Source organism: Parus major, chromosome 10 (assembly GCF_001522545.3).
Source record: "Parus major isolate Abel chromosome 10, Parus_major1.1, whole genome shotgun sequence".
Taxonomy (NCBI): Eukaryota; Metazoa; Chordata; class Aves; order Passeriformes; family Paridae; genus Parus; species Parus major.
This window is the reverse complement of record NC_031779.1, coordinates 11,002,275-11,026,086: the sequence shown is the minus strand read 5'-3', so window position 1 is coordinate 11,026,086 and position 23,812 is coordinate 11,002,275. Positions and strand designations below refer to the sequence as shown.

At 38.8% G+C, this 23,812-nt stretch overlaps 1 protein-coding gene across 3 annotated transcripts in view; it reads right to left on the bottom strand.

Moving 5' to 3' along the window:
* Positions 1-23,812, bottom strand: part of ADAMTSL3 (ADAMTS like 3) — a 177,077-nt gene that overhangs the window by 60,167 nt on the left and 93,098 nt on the right. For all 3 annotated transcript variants that reach the window (XM_015639396.3, XM_015639392.3, XM_015639391.3), the window contains 2 exons: positions 13,049-13,175; positions 4,390-4,464 (listed from right to left, as the gene is read on the bottom strand). In XM_015639396.3, coding sequence (XP_015494882.1) covers positions 4,390-4,464; positions 13,049-13,175 — 202 coding nt within the window. The remainder of the gene's footprint in view (positions 1-4,389; positions 4,465-13,048; positions 13,176-23,812) is intronic.

Genomic DNA, 23,812 nt, shown 5'->3' with positions numbered 1-23,812 from the left:
AAAAGCATGAATCTCAGATGAGCTCAGGCCAAGCTAAAAGGAATCTTTTGATGAGCTATAAATACCCTCTTTCTCCCACTACCTTGCCTTTTTTGGTACTTTAAACAAAGTTACCTAAGTCAGGCTAGACCATTTAGGCTAAAAGCATCTGGTTTTACCTGCACTGAAAACATGCTCTGAATGCTGCCATCCATCATTAACTGTTTTCTTCCTTCATATTTTTTAAATAAACATGCATTCTGGAGCACCCCAACAAAGAGAATAAACAAATTATATAATGAATTAAATTCCTTGAAAAGGTACCACCATTATCCCAAGCTTATAAGCATTAGGTTCCACTGTGCTCATAGGTATAACAAAGATCACATACATGGCTGGAAGGAAGTTTCAGGAAGGATTTGTTTCTAGGAAATGACTTTATGTTAATCACAGGGTATGAATCTAGTGGTGAATAAAATCTTCTCTGTCAAAGAGAAAATACAAACCTCTGGGAATCAATGTGCCCCACTGCCCAACACATTTCCATTAGGAACAAATAGAAACTAATCCCAGAAAAAAACAAGTATTTAGATGATTACTACATATTTCTGTTGTCACTTTTATGGAAGTGTCCTTTCCTGATTGCATTACAAAATATCCCCTTTACAATATATGGAAATCAGAATTCTTGGATTAAGCTTCTGCAAGTCTTGATCCCAAACTTACTGCTTGATCACAAACACTGCTTAAAAGTGAGTAATAATGCATGGTGCATGTTATCATCTTATTTTTTAAAATAAGTGTAAAGTCAGATCTCAAGTACTTCCAACTCAAAATAAATTAAGATTGTGGGGAGTACAGGACCCCTTTGAAACTAGCATTTAAGATTACAAGGCAAGGCATCCAGCTGGTGCAAAAAGATGATGAAAATGTTTATTTGGTGACCTCAGCTGCATTTCTGAACAGTCCTTTTGCTAATTTTCTTAATAAAAATATTTTTTATGTTTTTCTAAGCAGTAACCAAGAATACTGTTCAGCAACTGAGGAGACAGTAACTCCCTGAGAGTTGGCACACATTTACATTAGAGATACACTAGATGTAGATGAAAATCATGTGTTTATTTGCAAGGTCCAGCTATGGAGCCATGGCCTGTATCTCTGGAGGTCACACCTCTGAAGCTCAGAACAGCTGCTCAGATTTTTCCTGTGTCACACAGGGAGATGAGGAGCTACTCCACAGCACAAAGGATAACCTCTGATGCAATACATTCCTGCTCAGCAGTATCTAGTGCTTGTCATCACAGCTTCTAAAACAGAGCAACACCAAGCATTTGGTGCATTTAACATACATAACATAACGATGCTTATTGGGGAGAAATTCCTCCCTCAAAAACTGTTCATTTATAGATTTCATAGAAGTAACTGAGAACAAAGGTTTGATCAACTGGTTTCATGACAAGGTTAAGAAAATAATTCAACAAATATGTATTTGTTCTGCAGAGTCCTGTTATACTAAAGACCTGGGAAGTTTGACTTCAGGAGTAAGCTTCCCCATGCTAAATCAATTCCTTGAGACTCTGGTTGTGAAGGGTCACATGGACAGGGAATTCTCGAGTGCTCCCTTGTTTCTGTGCCCAACAGGACAATCAGCAGACCTGTAACTATCCATGTTTAGTTACTTCCTCTCCCTTGACAGAAATGGCAAATGCCTTGCCCAGCTGAGGACAGAAGCCCCATGGCTGAAGCCTCCCATTCCCTCGGTGGCAGGAAGGAGCAGGGCAGTGTGGCACAGGAAACCCACTGCAGGTACCTCCCTGTGTAGAGAGATGCATGGAAGAGTTCCCAGGGAAACAGCTCCTGCTCCCAGTGCATTAAAGAGCAAGTATGGTGCCCAAAAGCTGTTTCTTTGCTGTGATTCATTTGTAGGTAGCACAATAGAAAACATTCTTTTCAAATTGCAATCAACAAGCAACACCATGCTCCTCTGAGCATGTCAAAGACAGAGCAGTGCACAAACCACAGCTAAATGCTGTCACCTGATGCAAATCGCTGTGAACAGAGAAAAAATTGACAAAAAGAAAAACATTTCAGTTCCTTTCAGTAACGTTTAACCTCCCTAAGTTCACGAACTCAGTTATCTAGCATTAGCCACTTGTAAAAATATTAGCTTCTGGTTTTCCTGTTTCTTCTGCTGGAGGATTAATTTCAGGGAACTTTCAGTCTTTCTTTTGATTCTAATGCTCTTAAAACAACTACGAGAAAAGTCATAATACAGTCCAAATCAAAAACAAAATCAACAGAATGAAACACATTTTATTCAGACCCATTTTTGTGCTAATTACTTGGTTATTTTCCACCAAATCTTTCACCAAACCCAAGTAGGCAGAAGTACAGGGGGGCCATATTTGTTGAAAACTCAAAGTAACATCTTGGCTCTCTGATGAATCTGTTGCCTGTCTTAAAGTGCCGGAGACACAAAGGAAGTACTTATTCTAACCAGCTACAAAGAAACACAGTCCTTACTCAAACACTAACTGCTGGTTGCAAAACAATGCTCAGAGCATTTGTTCCAAATCTCTTATGTGCTACATCTCCAACCACATTTCCATTTTTGATTAGTCCAGCAGCTGTGCTTTCCTGGAACCAGACCAGATCATAAACCCAGGATGAAGCACCGCTGAACACAAGATAAAGGGAAAAGAGCCAGACACTCCATTGTGCTCTTCAAGGTTTTGCTGTTGCTGCTGACTTTACTTGAAGGACAAATATATACTGGCAACAGGAGGCAGTATAAAATGTTAACAATAAATAGTCTCTGCTTCACCTGTTAAATTCAACTCCTTGCAAGCCAGGAAAAACATCTCTGGCAAATGGAACCTGTAATAATAGGGGATTGTTTTTAAAATTCTGGCTTTAATTATGCCAGCACACTGACACTGAAGTTGATGAAGCTACAGACAAAGGATCATTTGGAAGCTTCTGTAAAGTGACAAGCACCCATGAACACATACAGTGGGAAGGTGGAGAAGCACCCCTGGAGCACCAGCTCTGGGAGACCTGGCAAAGAAGCCAGAAGTGATTGTCACCTTTCTCCCCACCACAGCTCTCAGTTGTTTTTTACCTCTGCAATTTTAATTATAGGTAACAAATGTCTAAATCCTCGCAGATTTGCAAACAGATGTGCTGGTGGAAGTGGTTAAAGGAACATTTCACAATTCTCTTCCAGCTAGAGAGTGAACTAACAAAGGTAATGCCAAGCCACAGCTTCTTTACGGAACCACCCTGGGTAGGAAGCCAGGAGCGCTCTGTACTTAGTTACTGAGTTGCTGCTGCATTCCTCAGGAGCTTTCCAGAAATCCCCCAGGAGCCACTCCATCTAGTACTTTTTCCTCATACAAAGCTGAAACAACAACTTCCTTCTGCAGAACTACTTAAAGTCCAAGAATCCTGACCTGAACTGGTCAGGATCACTCTTTCACACATCCCCTGCATCAGTTTTAAAGGAATATTATTTATTTCAATATAAGTTCAGCTTTGTACATTTTTTATATAAGTATTATATCTAGAAGTTATTGTCACTCTGGAGTTGTTCTGAAGAGTGAGTTTTACTTCAGTTTTTTTTTCTTTGAAAGGATGTGAGTATATTTTTTGAAAGCAAACAAACTGATGAGCAATTTTTGAATAAAATGCGTTTTTTATTTCTGTTTACATATCTCAGAGCTGAAGTTCTTTTTATTTCTATAATCCAGACTACATCTGCCATTTCTACAAATAAAAAACTGTTCAAAGTTAAATGAATAGTGTATTTCATTGCTTGGTATGGCAGCACCACTTACCATTGAAACCATTCCTTCCCTATGCAAACTAGGCCTATGGATAAAGAAATCACCATAAATACTGGCATCAGCCTTGTATGAAAATATTGGAAAACAACTGTCTTACAGAATAACAAACTGTTTCTCATTGGTGGTATGTAAGGACTAAGAGAATGACAAGGAAATAGGACTTCTGTAGTCATTCACCCTACTTTATTTGTATCTAGATCACTTGTCAGAGGCTTCAACTGAAATCTGGTGCTGAGTTATGCAAGGATTGTTGATTCCACACATAATCCTCTGGAAGGATTTTTTTTTGCATGCTGTTTAAGAGTGTACTGTAATTGAGATGCCTTATTTTGGTTAAAATGGAAGGAATAGAAACCACCACTAGGTATTCTATTTCGTTTTACCAAGAAAACTTTCCAGTGTTCTCTAGGACGGTATCCAGGCTGGATATTAAAGATGGGAAGAGGAATCAAGGTATCAAAGTCATGATCTTATCCACATTTTCCAAAGTTTGGATGAGTTTGGATACAAGGTTCTGTTTTTATCTTCTGCCTATGTATAAATACATAAAAAGGCTCAGTCATACCAAGGTGTGCTGGTCCTTTCAGGGTAATTCTCACACTGCGACTCCCATGTGGTACAGCAATCACAGTTTCTTCCCCTAGGAAAATTAAACAACTGTTTTAGAAGTTATCTTTCATCAGGGAATTTGTACATCACATAATTAGACTGAAAACTGTCAAATGTGTCTAAGAAAATATTTCACAGCTTTCACAATTTTTCTATTAAAAATAATAAGCTATTTTATTAAGTACAGTGTACCGAGTCTGTTCGCTATGTTATGCAACTATTAAGACCTACAAATGGACTTGTAAATCTCGCTTCTCTTGGAAAATAATTTTCTCTTAACAATAACAACTGAAATGTCAGTAGTGTATTAGGAACATATTTACACTCCTTTGTCCTAGTTTTATTTTCTAATCACTGAATTGACATAAGGAATCTGCTAAGTAGTCCTTCCCCCTTACAAAAATCTGCAGCTGTTCAGTCTCATTTTGCCCACACCTCATTTCCTGCTGCAGGTCACAACTTCAATAAGTGGCAGGACTTACAGGAAATAAATCATCTACTTAACACTAACCCTTAACCAATTACAGACCAGTTAAGAGAAAATATATAATAGCTATAAGGTATATGTTATAACAGTGTCTGCATCTAACTTACCATATAAGATCATTTCTTCCAGTAAGAGGCTCAATTTAAAATGAACTATAAACCAAACCAGCCCTCAACAGGACACGTCAATACAAAACAGCTTTGGGCTGCCTGAAAGGCCTCCTCACATATAAATGTGCAACACACTTACTTCAGTGCATTTTACAAAGGCAGAAAGTTATTACTTCTCATTTCAAATGTAGGAAATCTGTGATTTGCCCTTGCAAACTGAGTTGCCAATCAAACCAACAGGGTAGAGACCCTCACTCCAACAAAAGCAGTGCTCTCAGCAAAGGGTATCCACAGGGATATCCACCAGAGGAAGAGAGAAGCATCCAAGGAGCTGTCACCCACTTCCATCATGGCCCAGCTGTGTTTCTTCTGCAAGGCAGGCCCTGCCACATGTGCCCTCTGCAGCGACACCCCACACAAGGTGCTCTGCTCAGTGATGGAACTGATGCACATTCAGTGCCTGGTGCAGAGGAAGTTCCATTTTGCAGATTCAAACAGTAATGTGTGTTGAAGGTCAGTGATACACTGGCTCCAGAACTACCCATAAAATATTTAGAGGAAGAATAGTTGAGTTTAGTTTTAACTAACAAATAGTTGAAAAATGTTTCTTTCCACTTTAAACAGGACCCCTTTATAGTAGATGCTAAATTATCAGCTTCTGGTTTACATCTCCTTAGCATAAGTATGATTTCCTGCCAAATGTTCAGAATACTTCAAGCAAATACTGCAATTATTTTTTCTGAAATAAACACCTTCTTATGTTACAGTTTTTATATCGTCAATTTCTAGGAAGGACATTTAAATATAACAACTTATTTTGGATGTAATAAAATATGAGCTTTATTAATTTCATTCTTGTGTATTCCACCAGAGTGAAAAATACTACAGTAAAACAATAATACAACTAAGGAGTCCTGGAAAAAACATTAACTACTGAACCACTTAATATCTTTTTGCATCTTGGTTTTTCATCAGAGGAATTGCTAAAGATAGCCAGGAGGTAGTGGGTGTGTATATCTTTAGAGGAAATAACTACTGAATTCACATGTGCTCGACAGTATTTGAGGGAAAGCAGGTTTGAGGGGCCCATCTGTCCTTGCTTGGTGGGGAATTGAATCCCATCCTGATAACAACCAACAATCAGTCACAGCACAAACCCTCAAATAAAACCAGACTATGACCAGTTCAGAATGCATGAACTGCTGCTCTGAAGGGGAAGCAAGGGCAGCCCGTGCTCCACGGCCACAGCCCTGCTGTGCAGATGTGCACAGATGTGCAGGGCTGCTCCTCTGGAGAACAACCAGGGTCGTCCTGCTGTGCCTCCTGCGCCTCCCCACAGGCAGCTCCGCTCGCCCCGGCAGACCCTGCAGATCCCTTTCCAGGATGCCTCACATTCCTTTAGCAGTACTACAGACATTCCACCCTCACCGAAGCACTCTCTGATATGGTCCAAAAGTCTCATGGGGGTGCTAAATTTGGTGTTTCTTTGCAGCAGAGACAATATTACCAGAAAGTGTTTTATTTGCATTAGAGATGACTAAGCTCACCACCACAGCAGCAGTCAACCTCTGCAGCCCACAGACCTGTCAAGAAGTCTGACAGCAGGAGATTTTTGTAACCTGACTGAGATAATTATGGCCTAGGGCAGTCTTTCCTTGAGATGAAGTAAACTATAGGGGGAAAAAAAAATAAAAAAATAAAAGGTTTTCTGACTTCTGAACAGAAATGAAGGTTTGGAAGAAATGGGACAACAAACTGACCATAAAGGACTCCTCCTTCTCCTAGGGACATCTTTGAAACAATAGTCATGGTTGTCCAGGTCTGGCTCCAAAACTATATATTCCAAAGTTCTCCAGTTCACAGCTGAATGTAATTCATATTCTTAAAGAAACACAAGGCTCTGTAAACCCATTTAAAATTGTTTTGCTGTACATTTCCCATTAAATCAGTAGGGTCCACACTGCTAAAAGCAGTGAACTCTTACAAAAGCATAAGGGGAAATTGCTACCCTGATATCCATACTGAGAATTTTTGATTACCCTTTTTTTCCCCCTTCCAGTATTTCTTTGAAGGTTAATTGCTGACCTTTGTCTAAAGCTGAAAACAAATTAGCTCAAAATCATCTGGAACGTGCAGAAACACTAGACACTAACATCTGAGCTGAGATTAAGGCTCACCTGAGCCTTAAAAAACTGAGAAATAGGTGAGATATTGTCTCTCTATTCCAACACTCCTTTCAGCATAGGGGTTCCCAGCAGCAAGTGAATCATCTCCCTCCACTCTCACCCAGACACTCTCTCAGCAAATGTGTGCACACTACACACAGCACTCGCTGATTAAGCTCCTGGATTGCTTTTACTTTAGATGGCAAGGTTTGATCCTGTTTCTATGGTGTTAATGTGGATTTAGATTTTGGATCTCAATGAGAGCAAGATCAGACTCCCTGCTATGGTAAGACTGGGAGCTAATCCCCAGGATCAAAATAAAGGAGCCACATTCCTAAACTCAATCCAATTCAGCAGGTTTTATTTATTTTTCCATGTGGGCCATGGTGGACCCATTTACTGTTTCACATATGGGCCAGTTGGGATTTTTCCCTCTCTCCTCTTATAGCAGGCCAGAGGGTTTATTTCAGGTCTATAAAAAAGTGTTTCTTTCAGTGTATTTGCTCAGAACTTATTTGCTGGTTCCCTGGTTCTGATCGAAGACCTTTGTGCTCTCAAAGTACAAACAGTAATCCAGGAACTACAGCACACAGGAATCAAAAAATCTCAAAATATTTGGAATCTTATTGCAGTGACTTCCTTCATCCACTCTGGCACCAGGCATGATTTCAGAAGGCACTGCTGCTGGGCTTTGTGCTGACCTGCCTAATGAAAGGAAGGCCAAATACATGCACTGGAGAAAACATAAAAGGCATACAGTAAACAGGCCCTCAAGAGAATGGATCTTAAGGAAATGCAGTGCAAAATAAGTAATGAAATAGCCAATGTTCTTACACAGAAATTTCTTCAAGACAAAAGGGGCCATGAAAGTTCAGAAGGAGGCTTCATGCTACCTCTAACAGCCCCAAGTAAACCAAACAAAGTAAAGGGATGTCTAGACTGAAACAGTTGGTGTTGAAGACCCAGCATCCACACATTAAAATTGCGGGTGCCTTGTTGGGACTAATTCTAGTCTGATCCCAGGGACTGGATATCCTGTAGCTGTTGGAGAACACCAGGTGCTTTTCTGGAACTGATCTTCTGGTTTACCTTCATCCAAAAAATTCCAGCTTATGCTTTCCAAGACCATCATCTCTGTGATGTTAACTGCTGAACAGTATGTTTGGGCCATGATGAAATTTGCTTCAAAAAACATATTCCTTATCCATCCTGGAACACTAATACACTGGCATTCTATCCCTCCCCACACACAGTTTTCCTGCCAAACCAGTTCCAATTCCCTCTTCTGGCTCTACACATAGTTGATTTTTCCCCTTCCTCTCCAAGTCTTTTTGACAATCTCCCACCCAGATTCTTTATCTAATCTCAGTCTTCTCTTCCTCTTTTCCTTGACTCAGGGTGTCTGTCCAGCCAGTCCTACATCCTCCACCCACCTTCTCACATCTGCGCTTCCTTCACTGCATGAACTAATGGCAAATTTTTCTGTTCAGCTCATCTCATCTTTCCCTCTCCTCATGTGATCTCATCACTCCCTGTCATAAGTCTGAAGCTCAGGAGATTGGAGGTTTTCCACAAAATCTCTTCTGAATGCCTGAATGTGAGGTAGGAGGTATCATAGAGGTCATCCCGTGGCACCTGGTCCACACTGCAGTAAAGCAGAAAGCAAGAGCAACCTCAAGGAAAAAGTTTAATAGGTTATTTCTGGAAGAGCAACACATTAATGTATTCTAAGGAGGCTGCACACATGTGATCTGTTTGCAGTCAGAACTTGTTACAATCCAGAGAACGCTTAAAAGGATAACTTTTCAGAAATTTAAGCTGTTAACATCCAAGAAGATTCCACAGAAACTAAAGAAAAAGTTGGGGGGTTTTTGTAAAGGTTGTAGTAAAATATGTGTTGATGTTCAAGACATTGCAAAAGACTTATCCATGACCAGAAGACCATTGCCTGCCAAATTTCAAATCCCTGATCTGCAATCAAGTCCAACAATGGGGGGATGTTAAAACATATTAAAGAAAAGGTTTCAAGAATGTTTTGACAGTGGGAAACAACATGTTTTTCTCCTCTGTATCCTTGGAATATGCTGAGCTGTTTTGGCTGAATTTTCTCCAAAACACATAGCACCTGGCATGAGAAGTTTCTGACACAACTGTCTAATTTTGGCAAATAATCCTTCATATAAAATGAAGTATCAGACAATTGGGGTTGCTAGGTTCATGTATATTGATTTCAAAGAGGGAAAAAAATGTGAGACAGGAAGTTGTTACAAAGTTGAGCTGGCTGATGACACAGAAGAGGGAGCTGTGCCAAAGGCCTCTGTTTAGATAAATGACCAAAGAGAAGTTAGGATTTTGGTTAAGCATGCTTGGGGATGATGACATATATCATGTGAGAAGAAGTGACCAATGGTGTATTACACAAGTGCCATAGGAAATAAAGCCCACAGCAAAAGGAAATTCAAACACTTACAGAGCCATCACCAGTGGAAGCTTTCATAAGAAGCCCTTTAGCAAAACATTAAGAAAGGCAAAACTTGCAAGTATCTTGCAAATAAATTGCAAAATCTTGCTGTGTGGGAATTAAATAAAACCAGATTGGGACAAGTCCATGCCTTCAACTTCACCCCACATTGAACCAGCATCTTTTCTTCTTTGCTGGTTCTAGAACCAGAACACTTTCCTAGCATTTCTTGACAGCAATGGTGCAGAAAGGAGATATGAGGGCCCAATCCTACAAGATTTCCAAGGGCACCAGAGTTAATGGGAGTTCCATGCATTTAGTACTAGAAACTTCAGGCCCATGATATCTCATTTCCCAGTGGGATGGTACATTTTACAACCTATTACACTTTTTGTTTGAATATCGTTAGTCAAACCTTTAATCATTTTACCAGAATGTTAGAACCTGGCTTGCTGACAGAAGTTTAACTTACTTTGTCTTTCAAAGGCAATTAAGTGTTAGTGGAAAAAATAAACTTTTGAAATAACTGTTCATTTCATATTTGCAAAACAGTAAGCTCCCTTTCACTGCTGTTTAACTTTCTGATCAAAGACATTCATTTAATGTAAAAATATATTAAAAAGATAATAAAACAAAATTAGTCCTTCATGAGAAATCATTTGCTATCAATGCCCAAATTTCTTTGTTTTAAAATACAGACTAAGATAACCAAGCACTTTTATTTTCCCTTAAGCCTCTTTTTTATACTAAAATCTTTGGCTCTTGCTTTCCTTCCAGTTCTTTAATTTGCTTCATTGAACAGTAAAATTTACATCCTGCGCACAGCCTTAAGCTCCTTCTTAAATACATGTCTGTCATGTGTCGGTATTTTCTCAACACTGGTTCTGAAAGCTTCCAAACGACTCTCTGGAAGATAATGTGCCTCCCTTCACTGATATTTTACCACAAAGAAAGGATGACTTTATTTCATTCACACACACAGGATGATTATATGGAACTCAATGCACAGTGTTGAACAACTTGACCCAAAAAAATATTTTGGCACCATCGCAATAACCAAGAAAAACATCAAGTTCTGAATTTAGTAGCATGTGTACTGTTTTTCTTATGCCAGTGGTAATTCATTCATATCATCCAGCCTACTGCAGTGCAAGATAAACCCAAAACTTGGCAAAACTGACATCTTTCCTCAGAATAGTCTTTCTTGGTCTTTAACTGTAAAGACTCTTAAAGAGATATTGAATTATGACAGAGGAAACAATGAACCATGGGAATTCTTCATAAACTTCAAGGCAATGGGAGACCTTCCACCAAGTGATGTCAGCTGTAGTCAACTCTTACCTGAGCCAGAATACCACAAGTGAAATTAATATTTTCTGTCACAAAATGACAGTTTCAAAACCAGATCCCTTTTATTACTTTGTCTTTACTATACTAGCAGCAATTGAATGTGAAACTTTTTATTTCATTTATCATGAGCTATCCAATCAGAGTCACCAATCCAATAAGTTTATTTGGGCTGCCTTAGCACTAGCTGTGGTGTCCCCAGGAATCATCCTTCTCCAGGAGAATCTCTGTTGCTGTAAAGCTGGAATAGACAATGCAATTCCATTCAATTCCAGCTGACCTTCACATCAGAAAGGGAAAGGATATTTTGTGCCTATATATCTGTATCTATCTATATATAGACACCAAACAAATACAGCTTGGAGACACTACAAAAATATTTGCTTTACAAGTGCTTTCTCTATGCTGACCAGAAGCTCTGAGTCTTTGATATGGAAAATAAATAAAAAGTGGCCCTCCATGAAAATTCTTTTTCAGCTCATTGTAAGCATTCAAGACATTTTTTCACCCTTTCATGATGAGAAATTTTATGAATTACTGAACTACACTCTTCCATCAATAAAAAGACCTCTAGTAAAAGCAAGACAAAGGCTAACACTGATAGATCATCTAATATGTAAATGAGGCTTTTTGACCTGTGTAAAAATTATCCTATGAGTTTTGCTGCTACACAACCAGTCACTTTTTAATTTAGGTTGTCTTTGCTATACAAGTGCATTGAATTACAGAAATTATGCACCTGCACAATGGTACCCAACACCCTTGCAGGGCAGTACCACAGGCAGACATCACACTGCAAAGCAATGAGCACTGAGGTAACAAATAAACTAAACTACTCCAAGTTACATCCAAACTGAACCAAACTGCAAACAGTGGCATTAAAAACCCCATGGGAATAGTTATACTGCAATAAGATTTTAGCATGATTCAATGTACAAAGCTCTTTCAAAATCAGGGCACAAGTGAAATCTTTGCAGGCTGAAATACAACAGTATTAAGATAGGCAGCTGTCAGAGGCAGGTGCTTCATCCATTAGAAAGAAAACCTGGTTGCATTTGAACTTTGAGCACTGACTTGAAGAGCACCCTTCTATCTGGTGACTTTGCAGGAAGGCAGTTAACCTCAGAGAACTCATCTCCACATGACAAATGCTCGTGAAAAAATAGATACTGTGAGTTCAGAAAAGAAAAAGATATGTGAGGCAACAATTCATATGATAAACACATGGGACATATGCTGTGAAATTCCAGGGAACATCATCTGTGAGGGTGGAGAGCACCAGTGTCAGAAGGGAGTCTTTGTATGGAAAACTTTGTATGGAAGACTCTTCAGACTCCAGTAAAGGACCTAATTCTAACACTCTTCCTCCTTTATATTTTATATTTTCAATATTACTGAGACCTACAGAGTTACTCCCAGTAAGATGTTCATTATTTTGAGAAAGAATGGTGAAATTTGAGCCAAACACACAAAAAAGAGATGGAAGTATTAGTCCCTTTCACTTTGTGCTTTTTGTACTATACAAGTAGTAACTTGCCCCTGAAGTTCAACTGTCTTGAGACACCACAAAAAAAAAAAACAAAACCAAAAGCCAAACCAAAAACCGAAAATAAACAACCAAAAAAATATATTAAAATCAAAGTTAATTTGAAAACCAGCTACTTTCAAATACAGGCCACTATTTCCATTAAACCATCTATAAGATGTTTCCATGATTTAAAAACTTTGCTCCAGCATCACATATAATGCAACATGAGGATACCCTCTAAAATAAGATGTGCATCTTGATGGTTATTCCTGATAGAAAGAATTTAGTAGCTCTATAAAAAACAAATGCATATCTCAAATTCTTTCCTAGCTATACCCTAATGTGTGGTATCCCTCACGGAATTTCAACAGCCTAATCTAGCACAGACTGTAGAATAAGTAGCTTTGTAAAACTGCAAACAAGTACACAGTTAAAAGGTCACTGCAATATGCATGCTAATATACAAGCAGAAAACACAGTCAAGGAGAAATTACCATAGCATCAATTTGCAACCTACTTTTTTCTGGTGAGACATGTGCCTTAGCTTGTCCCCTCACAAGCCTGCATGTTGAGCCATCTCCTGCACAGATTCCACAGTTGTCTTCCTTGGCATTGCTCCCAAGTTGTCGATCACAGCCTACTGCCTGCCAACATCAACACCACAGTCAGAAGGAGGGCAAAGCTGTAGTAGACATGCTCAGGTTTCTGGAATTTTATTTATTATGTTATCCTTTTGATTTTATGAGTTGGCCTCATTCTATCAAAGCATATCTTGCCATTTAGGATTTTAAAAGCATGCTGTCATTTCCATGATTTTAATGATGAACCACAACAACTGATATATTAAGCTATTCAAGCATAGGAAATACATGAATCTGTTTCCCACTACTTATGTGAATGAATACCATTGAGCATTATTCTTTCCAACCCAAGGCATAACTATGTTATTTACACTTTGGTTTTCATCACCTGTTTAATTATGTCTGAGATAGGATAAATGCAATTGAATAACCCAAGTTAAAAATTTAAAGGGCACTCAGCCTCCAGCTTCATGGACAGGGAACTGAGGGCAGTGCTAACATTCTAGTGTCTTGGCCATTCAGAATTTAACTGGCACTTCTGTAGATCTATTTGCCATTTACATCAATGTCAATTACATACACATTTCCTAACTAGCTTTTAAAAAACTTGGACCATTCGCTCCTCACCTTTTGATTTTTTTCTGGTTTATGAATATAAGACCCATTCTATAAAATTTTCCACCGATTATTATAAAAACACCCAAACTTGAACACTGCCAAAAATTCAAAAAAAGAAATTAAAAAAACCCAATACTGTCAACTGAAAACCCTCCAAATTATAATGAAAACATTTTTCCGGGTTTTTCTTTTTCTGCATATCAGTCAACTCCACAAGAAAGATGGGAGTGAGAATGGAAAGACAAACAATAGACAAAATTGACTAAAAGCACCTTCCTGATGAATGGAAGATAAATATTTGACCTCACCTATCTTACTCTTCACCATTTCATAGAAGAATTTTTCAGGGAGTAGCAAATGCTGAACGATGTGGTAAAAAGCTGATCTCCAGCTTCAAGTTTTCTCAAGTCAACCTACATGCCTCTTACATTCACATTTCCCTGAGAAGGGCAGCTAATTTGTCATGGGTGTACGTTTTTAACAAAAATCCAAACTGACAAATGGATAGAAAACCCTCTGGAAACTCACAGTTAAAAAAGCAGTGCTAGAATTCTGAAGCTGGCCAGCACACACCTCTTCCTATATAAAAATGCTTGGAAGGGGCAGTCTCAGCTGCCAAGATCCACTGCATCTGTGCTGTGCCAAAACTGACACACGATCCCCTTGGAGAGGTGAGGATCCAGTCCACACGTAAGAGGCAGGGCTGGGTCTTCCAGTCTGAGTTAACACAGACACACAAATCACACACATCCACTGCCAAACACGGAGAAATGCAATCTTAAAGTTTCACGTGTCTGTGGAAAAGAAAACAAAGCAGCCCCACCTCCTCCTGCTGCCCCTTTCCCTTATTTTCCCAATTCCCTACAGCCTGAATTCCCTTTAGAGGAGGGCATTAATGGGGACAGTTTACAGTGCTTCAGTTGAGACCTGCAGTGAAGGCATCTCCTTGCTAAGGACTTCAGATTTACCAGAGAAACCTACATTAGCAGTAGGAAATTATTTTATTCCTGCAGCTGAAGGGGATCTTTATCCTATGTAGCCCAGCAAGGAATTAATTTTAAAAAGAAATAAGCCACTTAGCACTACCAGTAAATCATTTCCGTTTTAAGAAAAACTCAGTTGTAAAAATAAAGCAAATTTAAACATGTGTGAACAGATGCTTATTTACCACAGAGAAAGCATGTGGGAACACTGCACTATAACATAGGCATGGATTAAAGTATTTTCCCTTGAAGTTGTCTTGAGCTTTAGCTCCAGGTTCATTATTGACATCCAGAAGAATATAAAAAAAAAAGGTTGTAAACAGATGACTTTAAAAAGTCTGTCTTCACACTTTATAAGCAATTAACATTGAGAAATGAATGAAAATACCATTTAAGAAACAGCAACTGACCAGGCCACTCTGTGAATCAGGACATAAAATTTCATACATATTTACCTCAGCATTGACAACTCTTTCAGTTCCCAGCTCCACAACTTTGAAAACTCCTGTTCTTATCCATTCAAGTCCATGGAAGGGATCTAACTGCAGATCCCCAGCTGATAGAGATGTTGCATGAATTAATCTCCTAAAGTTTGTGAAGCATGCAGATGCAGACCACACCAGTGGTTGAGAGAGTCCATATTTCTCTTTGGAAGACTTTAAAAGTAGTTACTGCTCTTCACCAATTCTCCTGCCCTTATTCACACAAAGATACTATGAGAACATGGAGGTAAATTCTATCACTGCAAGTGTAATGTCTCAAACACATCTCCATTTCATACTGTAATCTCCTTTTCTAAATATTAAAAAACTGTTTACCACTCATCTATTAATTTCAAAAGAAAAAATAAGTTGCACAAAGTGATACCCTGTGTGGAAAAGTGCTATTTTTCTTAGTTTAAGCTCTTGAATATTTAGCAAGATTTGCTTATCATAGCCTGTATCTTGCATATAGGCTAAAGATGCTGCAAGTCTTTAGTGGGAGGAGGGCACTGAGCAGGCAGAGCAAGACCAGCCCATCAGGGCCCAACATGACAATAACAAACATCCAGACTGGGCTCTTGCACACAGCCCCTGTGAAAACAAATTCCCTGTGGGTGTAACAAGAATTACACAACTGTGCAAACACAAGGCATTATTGTGTCCCACACAGAATGTAAGAGAAGATAATCAGCACAGCAGCATATTTTAGAAGACTGTTTCATATAGTATTATTGCTTATTTTTTAATAATACACAAATGCCACAGAAATAAAACAGGAGTGCTAGCTGCAAGGGACTTGGATGTGGGAAAAGGTTTACAGCTCCCCTGACAGCAAAGGTGGTTTGTTCAGCTAGATGCATTCACCCTCTGCAGGTTTCCTTCTCAGATTATGTTTACATCAGCTGTTGCAAATATGAATATCAAGCAATTATATCTGGGAACACAACTTAGAAAACAACTCAAATTATAATCACAATTTTGACTTGAAGTTAGCATAGAATCCCAGATTTTGTTTAACATGAAGTACCCAAAAATTCCACAGGTTTTTTAGTAACAAGCCACAGATTTAAAGCTAATTCAAGAAAGAATCTTAATGAGTGAACACTGGGATGGGACATATTTCAAACCTCAGACTACAGCCAGGCTTTTTTATCTGTTTGTAAACCCTTGATGGGCAATTTCTCAGGTGTGCTGAACAGCCACAGATCTCACCAGAAGAGGAAGGTGTGAAGTTTCCAGCTTGGGAAACTGGGTCTCAAAAATATATGGCATTGTGACACCAAATATTATGAATTCAAGGTGTTCATATTTTGGCCAGTAACTACTGGGGGAAAAAAAAAAAAAAAAAAAAAAAGGTATTTGATGAAACATTTTGAAGACAGTAAATATGGTTATTTGCAAATAAAGCTGCAACAAGGACAAGAAAATGATAAATGGCAACAGCCTTCCTCTGCTGACCCACCACTTCAGCCAGCCAAAGGAGCTGATGATTTTCACAATTAAGGCATTTTCTAGGATTAATTTATCCCACATTGCTTGCTGTTTACAGAGCAAAGGGATCAGCTATAAATGTTACAGGCAGACTGGGAAAACATCTGCAGGCTTTTAGGGCATAGTCAGAAAGAATATTAGGTGATTTTAACATAGGCTGAATAAACGAAACAAGTGATAACACAAACTGTGTAATTGAAGAATTGGGACCCTGTGAATTTAAGAAATTTGTTATCATAAATATCATCATCCCAAAAAATGATACAGGTATTGTAATGACCAGGTTGTAATTGAGTCCACAGACAGCAGGGAGAATATTCACCAATATGTAGTTACATATTCAAACAACAAGTAGAAATTAAATATAAAAGGAGTATTGAAGAAAGGAGGACTTTGTGAATTTATAAAATTATTCATGATGGGGTATCAGTGAATTTGGATATGGGTATTTTCAGAAACAGGTCTCCAATCCATTACTATTTTTGGACAGAACCTGAATATGTTACTTGTCTGTTCTTACAAAGGAAAAAAAATTAAAAACAAATATGAGAAAGAATTATATAGTTTATAGAATTATAAATAGGCACTCTTACAGGCAGCTCAGAGAGCAAGCATCTGGTTAAGCAGTGAACAAAACCACTCATCTGCTTCAACAAACCTTAGCATGGCAGTGCTGTTGTGAAAGACAATCCTGAAGGGTGTTAAATACTTGGAGCATGCTTAAAATAGTTCATGTAGGTTCAGAAAGGCAAAGGAAGAGCAAAAGGTCAGGGTATAAAATACAGTAAAATAGATGAAAGAGAAGAATGAAATCACTTCTGATATGTTAAAAGTGACTTTGGAACATTACAAATGTTTTTGCAAATATGAATCCAAAAATCACTCAGAAGCTCATGTAAAGCTGTTTCTTTAGGTCATATCCAATTAGTAGTGCTTCAGCTGAGGAAATGGACTTAAACAAAGAAATTAATGTAGCATGTTAATTTTGATTTGTGAAGGTCCAAGAATAATCTGTTAAATTCAAGATTCCTTTGTTTAAGATGTTTATAATTAAGTATGATAAGGAAATGGACAGGACTGCAAGTGACAGAATTTTACCTAAAATTCCAATATGCTAAAAAAGCATCATAGTAAAGCACAAGGCAGATCCCACACATGCCCTCCTTCTCTCCTTCCAGAAACTTCTCTTAATAAATACAAGTACAAACATGGATTAGAATTGCCAGTGCAGAGTCTAATACAGGATCCAGCTTTAAAATTTCAGCATTTGCTTGTTAGACCATTGCTTTAGACCCCCTGAACTGTGGCATTAGCTCAGCTGGCCACCCACCTCCAGCTGCAGGCACTCCCAAAATATGCACAGCACTCTTTTTGTAGAACTCATTCTACAGCAGTGAGTTGTCAGTTATAAACTGACATATACACGTCTCAATTATTCAAGGAGGTTTCAGGAATGCCAATGACTCAAGATTATATACTTCAAATAAATAAGGTGAAGATATACCTACACTTTATAAAATAAAAATATTTCAGAGATTAATAAAACCAGACATCTGCATAACAAGCATCATATAAGTGTTAAGTGTCATTATTACTATCAAAAGCATAAAATCATATACAGCAATATAAATAATGATAAATAGTATTTCTCTTGCAAAGTGAGCTTTCCCCCTTCTAGGGTCCTCTGGAGCCAAAGATCCAGGTACAGCCAGAGAAAACAAATATTCTAAGTTCTCCTAATAGAAGCAGCCACAAAAGAATAAATCACTGCTATTTTTATTTGTGACAAATACATAAATTCTATGAAACATTAAAACTGAAGCTGCACTAGCGCCATTATTTTTCTATCTACTGTGTCTTAGACTAAGCTCTTTAGCAGACATGCCATTTAAATATTCAGAAATGTATTTTATAAATACTAAATCATTTTCTACTTCTACTAATAAATTTATTATTGATACAGACTCTCATTTATCAGTAATTCCATTAAAATGATTAGGTAAGCTTTTTTTTTTGCAGTGTTCTATGTTTACTAGAGGGACTGGCAGCTCAGTGTCAGGGAGTAATGCCCTTTATTAATGTGATTTGGTTTAATAAAATGAAAATAGAAAATCAGTTCAACAATATCTCAATATGACATAACTACAATCCTTCTACAGCTGCTGAGCAAACCCCCAGCTGTCAGGAAAAGCCGGTTGAAGGCTACTCTGGGTACATTTCCCTTTGTGTGCTTCCATTGGCCTTGCTATTTCAAAGGATGCACAAAATGTTTACTCCAGGAACAACCTGCAAGTGGAATTTCAACACAAACATACAGATGGCATTTAGTGAAATGCAGCTGAAGCAGAAAACCCAGAAAATCATTTAATGGGAAGTGCCCGACGTGCTTAAAATGTCAAATAAGTACTGTATTTCTGCTGAGCAAGGAACCGCTCTGCAGAATGCACAAATGAAGATGATAATTGTATTTCTCACATGAATGTGATAGAGTTACTGCACTGGAGATCCTTCCCCTCAAGGGCTGAACAGTCTGTAATTATCTCAGTACATGTTGTCCAGTGGTTTTTATTTTCAAGCTGGCCACCAGCAGCTCTGCTGAGGGGTGGCAAAGGCTTTGTGTTCCAGGTGCAAGTGCTTTCCACTGCCTTTAAAATTCATCAAGATTTGCAAAATACAGTGAGAAAGTAAACTATTACACCAAACATATCCAATTAAGTGATCTGACTGCCCAGCCACTAGGATAGCAGTATTTGGACTGCTATAAAACAAATTATTTATTTCAGGCTTACAAGAGATGAAAACTAAGATAAAAATGGAATAAGAACATCTACATACTTCTAAAGGTTATCAGCATTGCCCAAAACACAATATAACCTCCAAATTACTTCTGACAAAATTTCCTTTTCCAAGTTTGTGCCTTGACTAAGAAAGGACATGTTTTATTTCAGCATTTAGTAGCAAAGGAAGAAAACAGTGAAAAACCCTTACATGCTCAAAAAGACAAATCTTTATTGCAGTTTATTAGAATCACTCAGTAGAGAAAATTGAAATCCTCTGTGTCTTGCTGAGAGAAAAGATATTTCTATTTCCAAAAACACAGACAATCACAAAATCCAAAACTCAGATAAATTAAGGTTGTGTTTCACTGCATGTTCATAGTACAGAGATCTCATTGCATCAATTGCATCAATGTCAGCTATTTGCTGCATTTTCCCCTCTATTTGTCTTAGCACAGAATTCAGCACAGGCAGATGTCAGGACTGACTCTATCTACACAACAAACAACTAATTTCAAATATGGCTATGGGAATTCATGGTAATAAAAACATGAATAAAAAAACTGTCTTGTGAAAATCTTGCTCTCCTTTAGTCAATATTTTTCATGTCTCTTTGCCCTGCTGTAAAACCTTTCTGTCATTCAAAGCCCATCTATTCATGGATTTTGCAATCTCTGCTCGCATCCTTCACTTTGTGATAGCTTCAGCTAGCACTTTATTCCTACACAGATAAAATATGTCCCTGGAGAGAGCATAAAGAAAAATGCTCACACTGTCTCTTTCCCATGATCATCATCCACAAGTAATTGATTCTGACAAGCAGAGGGAGAGATACCAGAACATCCCTCCAATTAAGCAACTTACTTCTTCCTTTTTTTTCTTTTAAATTTACTTCTAAAAGTAGTGTGGAACCTTAGCTTGCAAACAGTGCTTTCAAACCCTAGTTTATCCTCACTGAGGATTTATCTTGGTCTGAGTCATGATTTTCTTCTCACATGGTCCTGTCTCATAACTCTTCAGTTATGTCTGAGCTAACAAAGGACTGATTGTGGCAAGAGTTCTCACATCTCTGGAATCAAACCAGCCCAGGACAGTAGCAGCCCAGACAAGCTGACACAGGCTTCAGCATGTGTTAATTAACAGAACAAAGCTCCTCCAGGGACCTTGTGCACGTACTGAGGACCAGCCATGAACACCCCAGCCCATCTCCTCCCTGGCTGCCAAGGGGAACGGGCAGCAGCCGTGCTGGGAGGAGGAAAACTTCCTCTGTTCAAGGATTTTCAGTTCCTCACAGGTAAGAAATCAGGCAGTAAAGGCAAAGTGTGTCAAAATGCAAACCTCAGAAGGGAGGTGTAAAATAACTCAGAATGATGGGCAAAAGGAGACGCTCCATGATGTTCGAATTCCTGAGCCATCCATACGGAGGAAAAGAATGTAAAGCAATAAAAAAAACCCCCAGAAAATAAAAAAATACAGTGCATAAAATTCACTGCATACTAACAGGCTCCTAAAAAGACTTTCCACATATTTCTGCTGACATTTTATATCTGAAGGCAAGAGGCTAAAGAGTGTTCCACAACTCTGTAAATCCACTTCCATCAAATAAAACAAAGTGTTTCCAAAACCTTTAACTCTTACTACAGGATCTGTCACATGCTAGAGGAGCTGAGCGATTATAGGACCACCCAGCAGGAGCAAGTGCCCTTTCCCACATGGTCTCCATTTAAAAAAAACACACATACACACAACCAGAGGATAGGACACAAACTCCCAGTGAGCTGCTTGTTTGTGAGAACGCTTTCAAAAAAGAAATCAGTATATGAAATCAAACTACTTTGCTCCTTTTCTGGCTGGGTTCAGCCAAATCTGCCTTGCCTGGTGAAGTTAGCACTGGGAGATTTGAAAGTTACTAAGGCTCTACTTCAAGATGACACCCAAATCATGAGTTTTTCTGCTATCACTGCTCACATGATTTAGATCCTTGCTAGCCTGGGAAGTAAAGTCACATTTGCACTCAGCTCACTAAAACAAAACAAAACTTGGCAGAGAACCACTTAAGACCAAAGAAGTATAGATAAGAAACTGGAGATCAGAAAAAACCCACTACTCATCTGACAAGAAACAATAAACTTCCACAGTAAGAAATCCCTATAGAGTGCATTCTCCATAAGAAACAGTAGGAGAGAGAATGAGATAAGAGAAAAGAAAGACCAGTTTCTAGCAGCAGTGGGAAACTGCAAAATAAAAACAAGTGATCCCAAAAGACCTTTTCAGTGTCTGAGAGCACCCAGTTATTATTATTTATATTAATTATTTATTTGTAAAAGTCCAGCACTGAGTTGCCAGCAATGTTGCAAGGGAACCACCAGGCCAAGGTGGGCAGTGGCATTCAGAGTGGGGCAAGTGCAGCCTTTGAAGGGTGGCTCCATCATCTGCTGGCCTGCCAAGAGCTTCCACAGATGAGAAACCAGCCCCTGAAGCTAGGAAGGGTGACAGGACACGTAGGATGTGGCAGCCCCTCCTTAGCCCAGCCTCATCCTCCAGTGGGACTTCTGGAGAGCCAGCAACATCTCCCAGCTGAGCTGCAGCTGGAGCTCCCCACTCCCAGTTTTATCACCCCTGTCACACGTGTGCAGCCACATGAAGTTTTTCATATGCAGCTCTGAGAGCCAGAAAGTTTTGTTGGATCTCCCTGAGTCACTGCCAGTCTTTCTGGGCAGGGTCCAGCCTGCCAGCTCTGGTGCAGTTAACATGGAGACAGAATACAGCCATCTACGCAGGGGTTCCTTCATGCTCCAAAATGCACTTTACTCTGTGCATGTGCTAATTTGTGGTACCCAGGAAAGAATGCTAGGTTTAACACAAGAGCTGGCTTGACACAGAGCTACCTCAAAATCAATTCTTCCTATGAATCACTCAAAGGATCAAAAGAAGAAAAAGGCAACACAGACATTTTTTTCCTAATTTTTAAGTATTAAAGAAGAAGATCAAGAGTAAGAATCAGTTTTGGGGAAAAAAAAGTTGTTTTTTTAACAGCTATTCAGGAATTAACTACTCAGATGAACATGTGTTAGAAACATGTCTGCAGTAACACAGGATGGAAAGAAAACCTTCCTCTCTAAGTCTCTGCACACCAAATCCCTGTGCATCTTGGGCTGTCTTAGAACATATTTACAGGAAAAAATGTATCTGCAGGAACCAAAAGAGAAAGTACACAAAACAAGAAGTTTGAGAAAGCAACTCAGGATAAAAGGAGTCAAGATTCAAAGAAATTAATAATCTGCTGTAATTTTAAACTTAAAACACAAACAAACCTTATAAAAAAAAAAAGAAGCGCAAGAGTCTTCCAAGAGCTTACAGAAACTGTTTTCAATGAAAACTGACAGATATTTACATCAGGCATGAGAGTGCTTTGGTGGTGAGTGATACCTACTCGCCATATGATGACATGTGACAGAAGAGAACTGGCATGGCAGAAGTTGATGGCACTGCACTTGACATGTGGGATGTGTTCTGATGTCAGCTAAATTTATGCCATATGCTACAAAGCACAGTGCAGTGTCTGCCTTTTTTGGAACACAAACAACTTGCTGACACTAAATGGAAAGTTCACTGCAGGATTTACATCATCCTTGACCTAATTGTGACAGCCTAGGACAGAACTACTCAGGCTGCTCCTTAGGACTCCAGATTTTTTGGGTGATGCGTGTATTTGCTGTCCAAACACATTACTCCATATTAGGAAAATTATCATTGTAACCATTTCAGGTGCTGGCACAAGTAACACCCCATTCTGCATTCTGGTAGAAAAAAAGCAGGTCTGCACAAATTAAAAACAAACCCCAAGAAGAGGCAGGGCCCCAAAGCAGGCGGAATAACTGGGTAAATGTTGCCCACATATGTGTCTGACGTGCAGATGTTTCTGAATGTCTCCACCCACATCCAGATGGGCACAGCAGGAACAAATAATATGAAAAAATGTTTTGGGAGTTATGCAGAGACTAGAAAAAATATCAGAAGTGTGAAAATCCTGGCAGTGAAGTTTTGACCTGTCCCCATTTAACACAACAGCCCCAGATATTTGGGTTGGTAACAGAAGCAGGACAGTAGCAAACTAAAAGATGATCAAATGGTTTGACTGAGTTAAGCATCAAGAAACCCCAATATTTCTTACTAACTTTCCCAATAAACCCTTTCCTGCTCTACCATCTTTAGATTTCACCTCCTCACACCTCCTACTCAGAGTGCAGCTTTTTTATCCCACAACTTTTTTTTGATAGAGCTTATTTAGCTTGATTTGCTTGATAAGGGAAGTGCAAAAGATCAGAACTTTGGAGAACAAGGATTCA